This window comes from Myotis brandtii, unplaced genomic scaffold, assembly GCF_000412655.1.
Source record: "Myotis brandtii unplaced genomic scaffold, ASM41265v1 scaffold71, whole genome shotgun sequence".
NCBI lineage: Eukaryota > Metazoa > Chordata > Mammalia > Chiroptera > Vespertilionidae > Myotis > Myotis brandtii.
In genome coordinates this window covers 381,885-392,419 of record NW_005370787.1, presented here as the reverse complement: position 1 = coordinate 392,419, position 10,535 = coordinate 381,885, and the positions used below count along the sequence as shown (strand labels likewise).

General features: G+C 42.5%; 1 protein-coding gene across 1 annotated transcript in view; it reads left to right on the top strand.

The window, feature by feature from the left end:
- The window catches only part of HS6ST3 (heparan sulfate 6-O-sulfotransferase 3), a gene marked incomplete at its 5' end in the record, with an annotated part of 712,237 nt that extends 703,851 nt beyond the window's left edge, over positions 1 to 8,386 (top strand). The window contains one exon of the mRNA XM_005882397.2: positions 2,499 to 8,386. Within this exon, the coding sequence (XP_005882459.1) occupies positions 2,499 to 3,207 (709 nt within the window). The remainder of the gene's footprint in view (positions 1 to 2,498) is intronic.
- Positions 8,387 to 10,535: the final 2,149 nt, after the last annotated feature.

Below are 10,535 nucleotides of genomic sequence, written 5' to 3'. Positions count from 1 at the left end.
GAGAGGGATAGAGAGTTAGAAACATCGATGAGAGAGAAACATCGATCAGCTGCCTCCTGCACGCCCCCCAGTAGGGATGTGCCCGAAACCAAGGTACATGCCCTTGACCGGAATCGAACCTGGGACCCTTGAGTCCGCAGGCCGACGCTCTATCCACTGAGCCAAACCGGTTCGGCTGCCATCATCTTTTTAATTTAAATCCTTTTTTTTATGTTTTCTGTTTTACCCAATTAACAGGGAAATAATACATTTTTCATGTGTGGTCTTATTTGACCCAATACATATGTCTCTCTGATTTAAATTCTTCTCTTTGGCATCCTTAACCCACACCTGAGTTACATCGTCATCATTACTGTGTTTTTATATTTACAATGAAATTTGCTTATGAATTAAAAGCCAGTCTCTGCTTGTAACACTAGAAAGTGAACAAGTCCCAGCATAGGCCCAAAGCAAGATTAATAATGACATGTCATAATATTCAGCCATAGTAATATCTCTGAGCAAAACTTTATCGTCAACATTTCTTTGTGGAGCCCAGAAGCTGTGTCAGTCGTTTTCTGCTCTCCCTACTGACCTTTTGGGAAATTTTCTTCCACTGATGGAATTGTCATTCTGTCACAGGAAAAGACAACAGAGTAATGGAAAGTGTTGGCTGGCAAAAGCAAGGGTTCAGGCTGGCCTATCTGGGGCAGTTCCAATAAATTCCTCCTCCTAATATAATGGGAAATGAGTGTTACTTAAGTTTTTGAAGTTTCATTAGCACACTTCAAAATTATTTGGCTAGACATTAAAAATAACTGAATATAGTAAATGTATAATTTGAAATATTATAGTTCCTCAATTTTTATGCTATTTTAAACAGCATAAAAAACATTGTACCCTTACACTCCTTATTTTTGTCAGGGCTTTTACTAGGTATGCACTAAAAAAACCACACAACAGTTTAGTTGGCCAAGTGAGGCCTGGTGCTCTTTTCAGAATGTATCAGGACACTTTGCCCAGGAGACTTCTGAGTGTTACTCCTGCTGACAAAGTGGTGGGGTGGGCAGCCCATTCCATTGGTAACTGCTGAATCTATAAGAAGGATTTTTCTCATTATGAATCTATTTTTGTTTTCTTTAAAGTCTACTATTATGTCTTTTTCTGTTGACTTCTCCAACTCTCTTTTTGTCCTTTTAAGCCAGAGGTACCCTGATCTTTACCTAATCATTCTGGAGTTAATCATTTATAAAATATACTTATTTTCAAAGTTCTATGGAATGTCTTTAGATGAGATATGACCTGTAATTATAACCACAGCACTGTGGTGGGCTGTTTCTGTTTCCCGCGACCCGCACGGGAAAACGACAGGTTCTTGAGCGGAGGAGCTGGGGATTAAGAAATTAAAGAAAGACCAAGATGCAGAAATAGATTTTAAGCTGGGGCCAGGTGGGCGCCATCCTCTCTGATGGAGAGGCGGCAAAGGCGGCTGAGCCACACAGCAGGTTTATTTTAAAGGCCTAGATTTACATATCTAGTTCCGCCCCTGCCTGATTAACACGTCCAGCCTTATTGGGGAAGCATGTTCCCAGGGCGTGGCTCTGCCTACGCTCTGAGTTCAGCTGACAATAATTATAAGAAAATGCCTAGGTGCCTCCCAGGCGGCCCTCTACACAGCACCTGACAATTAATCCCATTTACTAAATATTTGTTGCATTTTTGTTTTTAAAATATCAGTCTAGTGCACAGGAAAGCACAGGGGCTATGAAATTAAAGAGGCCTAGATTCTATTGCAGTTCAGTTATTAACTTGCTCTAGGACCTTGGGCTACATTTTTCAGTCTCTGTATTCTCAGTTTCATTTTTTTAAAAAATCTCATTTTACAAAGTTGTGTTCAGGATTATCTGTGCCAGTATGCATAAAATACTTAGTACAGTTTCTAGCACATAATAGTTGCTCAGTAAATATTAGTCTTCACAACCCCTTCCCAACCCCACCTCCCTTGTAATCTAGAACAGCAGTGTAAACAGGAAAATAGGAGCCTTGGCTTCCAGCTTTGCCCTTTCTACGCCCATGACCTTGGACAAATCACTTTACCTCCTTGCATGGTTCCCTAACAAATAGTCTCATGTCTACTACAAAAGTTTGTTGTAAGAATCAAATAGATATTGGATTGGTAATAAATTTCAAATATCATGATGTGTTCTCTTAATGTAAGCTATTGTAATTGCCGGTAGTAATTGATCAGTGAATAACTGCTGAATGAATGAATGATCTATTCCCCTACTTCTCCCTCCCCACACTGGAGCAGGGAGGAAAAGCCCAGCAAACTTAATATTGAAAACTGGTTCACATGTGCTTATGGAAATACGCACACATGGGAACATTTGCCTGATCAGTGCAAATCCCAGAAAACACTCTCACATGAACATCTGGCAGAAGAGCCATTGACTGCAAAGGTTCAGAATCCCAGAGTTATAGCTGTCAATGACTGACACTCTTCCTTTAATTTCTTCCAGGAATTTCTATTACATCACAATGTTGCGTGATCCAGTGTCCCGTTACCTGAGCGAGTGGAAACATGTCCAGAGAGGAGCCACGTGGAAAACCTCCCTCCACATGTGTGATGGGAGAAGCCCCACCCCCGATGAGCTACCTACCTGCTACCCGGGGGATGACTGGTCTGGGGTGAGCTTGCGAGAGTTCATGGACTGCACCTACAACCTGGCCAACAACCGCCAGGTGCGCATGCTGGCGGACCTCAGCCTGGTGGGCTGCTACAACTTGACTTTCATGAATGAGAGCGAAAGAAACACCATCCTGTTGCAGAGCGCGAAAAACAACCTGAAGAACATGGCCTTCTTTGGGCTCACAGAATTCCAGAGGAAGACACAGTTTCTCTTTGAGAGGACATTCAACCTCAAGTTCATCTCTCCCTTCACACAGTTCAACATCACGCGGGCTTCCAATGTGGAGATCAATGACGGTGCTCGCCAACGCATTGAGGAGCTCAACTTCCTGGACATGCAGCTTTATGAGTATGCAAAAGATCTCTTCCAGCAGCGCTACCACCACACCAAGCAGCTGGAGCACCAGAGGGACCGGCAAAAGAGGAGGGAGGAGCGGAGGCTGCAGCGGGAGTCGAGGAGCCACCGGTGGCCCAAAGAGGATGGGAACACAGAGGGGGCCGTCACCGAGGACTACAACAGTCAGGTGGTGAGATGGTGACCCCCTGCCTCTCCTCCCTGTGGCGTTACCTTGGAGACTCTTGGGCCATTCTGAGGGCATCTGGCTGTATGTGGCCGGAGGTGGACACCTGCTTCCTCTTTTCCTTCACCTTTATCCAGCTGGAGAGGGTCGGTCTTGTTCTTTACTTCCTGACATTTGCCAATCTGTGATATGGAGGAGGGTAGGAATGCATCCAGGATACACCGCTTCAGAAGGTCAAGGAGAGAAGCACCAAAAAGGAAACAGTGTCCTTGCAATCTCCTTGGCACAGCACAGGTGACACTCTGGGTGACTGGACCCCCAGAGGCAGACATGAAAAGCCAAACCGTGGCTTGGATGTTCTGCTGAAACTGGTCTGTTTCATACTGTCTCTGTAATGGAAATATTGGTTGGTTTCAAGAGAGAGAGAGAGAAAGAAGTCCCTCTCAGCCCTTTGATAAGGTTTTAGGCCATCTCTAACTTTGCTGTTGGCTGTCATCTTTGAACTCTGTTTGAATGGGGTTTAAATCAGAAGAAGAGAAATGTGTTTTGTTGCCGTCTTTTAAAACAGGATTATCCTACTATTGACCATCACTAGAGACTCACATCCGACAAAGCCCTGCATCCCAGCCCTGAGCCATGTTTCCTTCCCCACATCTTAGGGAACTGCAAGTGGATTCAGGTCCGGGTGCCCGTGGCCCCTGAGACATGAACGTTGGTGGGGCATTTGGGAGAAAATGTCTTATTAACTAATGCCTATGGAGAGAACTCTTTACCAAGTTGTATTTTCAATGTAAGGAATGAATGATAAGGGGGCCTGGGGGGAAGCTGGAGGGTAGATACATGCCTACCATTTCCAAACTGGCTACAGACCTCAGGTGTATGTTTTTTTTAAAGAACATTTCCAAGTTTTATCTCTTTGGAACAGTCATCTTCTCTGATATGGTACTGCCAGGTCTGAAATTCTACTATCACAGAGGGAAAGACATTTGAAAAGAATTTGGCTTGAAGAATACGAGCTTACGGTAGCTATCAGTTATATAAAACATATTTGAGGTCCTTAAATAAATAATAATTTTGATTTAGGCCAGGAGATACAGAACACAATGGTGCGATTATCCTGGGAGTTTAAAAAGACTCTACCTCCCCAAATTTAAATATTCCTAGCCAGATAACTTTTTTCTCCCCACATGGTCTTTGCCTGTTGTTAGATTCTGGCTACAGCTGGCGCTGGCTGGAGTGTATAAAACTGAACCCCCCAAAATGCACAGCATTGCTGAATGTTTCTTATTTTCACCTTTTCCCAGTCACAACTATGATAACACCATGCTTTTGAATAATAGGGGGAGAAGTATGGGAGAGGACATGGCGATCCCTTGACTACCTACCAATCGGTTAGGAGGATCAGAGTGAGTAGTAAGTTTCACAATAGATTTGTCTGATCAATCCCCTCAAGGAGCTGAAGGCAAAATGAGGGAAACTCCTAAATCAGATTGAAAAGCCTACTTCATTGATATCCAACATGTTTGATGTTTAAGCTAGCTTTGTATAAGCCACATCTCATCCTCCGGAATACTCTCTCTGGGGTTGAGAGTCAATCAACCCAGAGGCATTCATGGATCGACTGCCTGCACGGAGGAAAGCCTGGTGCTTCCATCAAAGGGAGGCCTAGAAAAATCACATAGACTCTTCTCTCACGACCCTTGGCTTCATCTGTCATGTGACGGAAGGCGTTTTGGGGGACCTCCCTTTTGCCAGGAACTGTGGGAGGCCCTTTTCATACTTTAAATCTATTCACAACCAGGTATATATTATTAGTCCCAATTTCATAGGTGAGTAAAGTGAAACCCACTGACAAAATGTAGCTTTCTCCTGACCTGTATGCTAGGTCTGGCTGACTGCAAAGTGCAGTCTCTTTGGACTCCATCGTGATTTCCATATGGGATAAAAGCTTTCAGCCAACCATGCAAGAATCCAGCCATTATTGCCCAGAAGTATATGCCTCTATCCCCTATGGGTGACACAACTGGGACAGCAACAAGGTGGCAGTGACCCAGAGCCATGGGGCCTTGGGTGAGTCCAGCCCTCTCCACATCAATAAACTGAGAGATTGATGACTTTTTAGGCAATTTTACTTTGTCAGCCATTCATGAGGGTGAGTTAAAGGGGCCAAGTAAAAATTGCTCATTATTTGGTGGAGATTAGGCTCACAAAATATTAATGTTTTCTTTTCTGATGATTTGTTCCTAAGGTAGGGAGGGAAGCAGATTGCAGCTGGGATTAATGAGAAGCTCGCTCTCTCTTCACATTTTGATGTTAACATCTAATGTTCTGCCCAGGATGGCCGATGGCAGGTCTGCAAATTACCCTCTGCCTGCTATTGTCACACACACACACACACACACACACACACACACACACACCCCACAATGATAATCTAGTCTTTTGTCATGTGGAAAATCAAACCAAGTTCGAAAGCATTCAGGTTGTTTCCTTTAAACTCACTTTAAATTTTTGGCAGGGAATTCGTGCATAGCTGAGACTTGGAGGCAGCCTCTGCTAACTTCACACTGCTCCTTAGGCACCTCGGGATTGATATCAAAAAGCGTTCATGGCCTTGCTGCTAAAGGCGTGATGTATGGTGCTCCACTGGAGACCAGCTATCAGGATGTTCAGAGGAGAAACCATCTCTTCGTGTTGGCCCGAGGCCAGTGCTGAGCAAATTAAAAAGACCGACAAGGGCTTTCTCCTTCATATCATTTCATTCCAAAGCAGCACACTTGTCATATCCCTGGGGGCCTATGTTGATAGAAACGAAGAGGTGGGGATGTGGTTTGTTCTCTGAAAATTGACTGCACACCTACATGCTGAGTGAAGCTCGGGGAAGCGATGCCAATAAAAGGCATGTGGGCCTAAGAATCCAGGGGAAGTTGTCGGCCTTCAGATCCCAAACCAAATCAATTCCAGATACATTAGTGTTAAAAGAGGGAGAAAGAGAGGGAGAGAAGGAGAGAGAGAGAAAGAGGGAGAGAACAAGACAGAGAATTCCCCAGGGAGTGCCACATCCTATTAACTCCTGCAACTCTGAGGTAGACATTCCTTTCCTTCTCTCAGCAATGGCAGCCCCAGTAATGAGACTGGGATTAGATGTCTGTGTGTGTATCTGTGTATGTTTAAATTATTATTATCATTATTAAGGACTAAGGAGGCTATTCTGCCTCATTTATTGGCAGCCTCCTCTTGGTAACTGGGGAAAACCTGCCCTGAGAATTATCTGGATCCCCTTTATAATAATTAATATCATTAGCAATTAGTTTTAGGCAGCAGTTAAAGATATCACATGTGCTATTAAATTTATAAAAAGTTTTTTATCATCTAAAGGAGGTAACTGTCACAAATAGTTTGATCAATGGTTTGAAAAATGAGGATTTGTTCAAAAGTCTGTCTAGAGATAGTATATAGTATGGGAGAGAAGGTCTACCAGATAGACCTGGCAAGGAGGTGAGGTGAGCATAGATCATAAAAATAATAACTATAAGTAGTTTATTGGATAGGTTTTCCATTTGGCTGATTTAACAAAGAAACTCAAAATGTTAGTGACTTCAATAAGATGGAAGAATTGTTCTCTCGCTTAAAAGACAAACTGGTTGGATAACTGGTGTGTGACATTACCAGAAACCGAGGCACTCTCTTGCTCTCTTGTCCTAATGTGCAGATTCCATCTCCTGGCCCAAGATGGCTGCTGCAGCTCCTGCCATCTCATCTACATTTAAGACAACAAAGAGGGGACATGGAAGGAAGTTGCACATATCACTTATAGCCACATCTTATGGGCTAGCACCTAGCCATTAGCTACATTTAGCAAAGAAAGGCATAAAATGCCTTTATTATTGGTTGCTATGTGCCTTGATATGAAGGTCCTATGATTTAATGAAATAATGTAAAAATTAATACTGATGAAACTATTAGTCTCTGACACAAAGGGGAATTAACAAATACATCCAGTGCTTTTTGATGTCATCTATATGGTCATATGTTTTACAATAGATAAGTTTAAATTCATAACTTTATATAGCACTTAATGTTTTTAAAAACATTTTTACCTTTAGTATCTCATTGATCTTCACTACATTCTTATATGTTAAATAGGACCTCTACACATTACCCATTAGATAGTTTGACATGGAAATTCAGAGATGTCAAGAGATTTCCCAAAGATTACAGTTTACTAACAAGGAAGTTGCTCAGAGCCCCAGTCTTTTGACTTCAAGTCTTTCCTACTATTTTGTGCTGCTTAGCATCAGATTTAGGGTTGGGAATTGAAAAAATATGAATCTAAACCTTTATTGATTTATATCTTCCCTTACCTTTTCATGGAACTGCAGTGACTTAGATAATGCCAAGGAGACTGGCAGAGTTGGCCCATAAGCCCCTGCGTCTAGTGAGGGAGCCTGTTAATAGGAGTGAAATGGCCAAAAAACTGTCAGTGCTGCAGGGGCAACTGAAAAGCACAGGCACTCAAACACTTCTTGCTCATCTTCACCCCATCCAATCCCAAAACCACTCAAGGACAAGGCTGAGGGGATGTGCTTACACCTCCTTAGGGAAGCTCAGTGTTAGAAATACTTACAATCAGCAGCAGCCTCAATGCTGAAGCTTAAGGGGTGATCAATAGAACCCCTGCTCTAAAAATTTACTTTCGTCTCTACCACTTCCCCAGGTCCCTAGAATTTTATCAGCAACTTATTTTTTTGGTTCCTAAAGGTTTTTTAAATTATTTTTTTTTCAGTGATTCCCTTTGCACATTTGCTAGAGAGAGGACATGCTTTAAGCTGTCATAAGCTAACACCTTCACACAGAATGTTTATCTGGCCTCTAGCTCAGAAGAAGGTCCTATGTAATAGGATCATGTGTGTGTGGGGAGTGGGGGGTTAGGGAGACTGGGAATAAGCATAGAAAAAAAAGTAGAGCTCCTAAAAAGGAAGCAGACCTTGTAAAGGTGGAAAGATGAGGAATTAAATATGTGCCAGATAATACTGAAAAATAGAAAATAACTAATATGCAGCTTCTGTCCTCAAGAACAAGAGCAGTCTGGGGACTGTAATTCTTTTGGCCATTTAAAAGGGCAGAAAAGGACATGAGGCTCATGAGACAGGACAAGAGCATGGGGATAGTTTTAGGGGCTGAAATAAAGACTGAATGAATAGAATGAGTTGGCTCAAAGAGAAAGCTGGGTGGGACTTAAGTGAAGAATACCCCGATCTGCTCACAGCTGTGTCGCCAAGATTTCTCCTTTCCCATCGTTATTGTACGTCCACTGGTCTCCAGAACTCTGACTGAATGTCTCCAGGCTGGTACCAGGGCTGGCCGAGTCTGATGACTCTACTCAGTTGTGTCATCTCTGGGGAGCATGCCAAGGTTCTTTCTCCAAGACACGTTCAGCTTTTCTTCTGTTCCCTTCTTCCATCTCTAGTGGACATATAAACCTGTTATTCTCTCACCATATTCACCTGGACATATCTGAACTGATTCCCTAAAACTTTGAATCAGCCCTTTTGGGCAAGTGGGTGGGTTGAAACCTGTGTGTTTTGTAACCTAATGGATGGAATGCACATGGATGTAAGCTTCGTGACACACAGAACCAACTGATCTTGCAGAGGTGCTGAGATTCCAGAGGACTGGCCTCACTATAAACACCAGCAACATCTGCAAGACAAACGCCCCTGGACTTCTAGGCGAGGACTCGAGGTAACCTCACGGAGCTCTGGATCTGAGAACCCGAAAGCACAGATGTTTCTTGAACTTGTGTTCTAAGTTGTCTATGGAAATAATGTGTCAGCCTTTGACACACCAAGTGGAATCTCTGTGAGTTCCATGTTCTGCTGCACTGTGGTATCTCATCAAAGGGCCAGATGTCAGTGCTGGAAAACCTCAGCTCTTGCCAGGGAAAACCATGATCTGAGGAAGCAGAGTTTGTGTGATTTAGTCATTGTCACATTTGTCTCCCACCAGCTTGTCGTTATTTTTTTTAAATCACGTGATCAACTTTTCTCTTCTTCCCGTGTTTTTTATTCCTCCCAGAAGTACATTCTGGGTCTTGCTTGCATTATTTTTCATTTAATGTTTCAAAGATAAAAAAAATGTTGGAAAGAAAAATCTGGACTTATATCTGGTGCCCCATTTTAGATGTAAAGATAGTTACTCAATAGATAGTAAATTATTTCTCCTAAGAGATATTTCCTTTGGTTTCTGTGCAACAATATGTATGAACTCGGGTACTAGGAGATTGTATTGTGACATTATCAACCCTTATTGCTATTTAAAAAATGATAGTTTGTAGAACTGAGGATTTCCATTGATGTGAAGCACAATTTAATGAATAAGTTAGCATATTAAACTGTTGTGATGTCAAGAACAATTGTTTTCCCCTGTGATTTTGTTAGACATTTTTGCAAAATGAGAAAAGTTGGTTAAACACTTTAAGGGATTTATGGAAACTGAATCCACAGGATCAGCTTTGTCAAACTCAAAAAATCCATGCTCTGGATACTAATGTGGTTATTGGATGTGAAACTTTAAAAGCATAAAAGTCAAAGAAAATATAGATTGAAACAATTTAAAATCTCTGAGGCCAGGGAGGATTTCACAGGCTCTCAAACACATAAGCTTCTAAAATCATGGTTCTCAGTAACCCTCCCCATCCCGTGCACACTCCAGCACATTGACATTCACTGTGAAATGTGGGAAAGCAATGTCGAGATGGAGGGAGAAGGAAACGATGTGAGAAAGAATGGTGAGAGAGTACAGCATGAATTGGAGCTAAGGAATTAGGAACTCCGTCTAAAAGGAAGGAAAAGAGGGAGGGAAGAAAAGAGGGTGAGAGAGGAAACGGGAGAAGAAAACTACAACAACTGCCCTGGCCAATGTTCACAGTGGTTAGAGCATTGGCCCATGCCCAGAGGGTTCAGGGTTCATTTCCCAGTCAAGGGCACCTACCTGGGTTTGCAGGTTTGATCCCTGGCTCTGGTCTCTGGTTGGGGCACATGCAGGAGGCAACCAATCTATGTTGTTTTCTCTCTCTCTCTCTCTCTCTCTCTCTCTCTCTCTCTTTCTCCTCTCTCTCTCTCTCTCCCTTCCTCCCACTCCTACTCCCTTTAAAAATCAGTGGAAGAATATCCTCAGGTGAGGATTAACAAAAAAATGAAAGCCACAGCAATAATGAAAACTAATATGGGTCTGTTCACAATTTCCAAGTGTATGGTTTGTCAGATTCTTTTTTTGTGTGTGTGTGTGTGTTTTTTTTTTTAATTAAATCTTTATTGTTCAGGTTACATTTGTTCCTCTTTTTT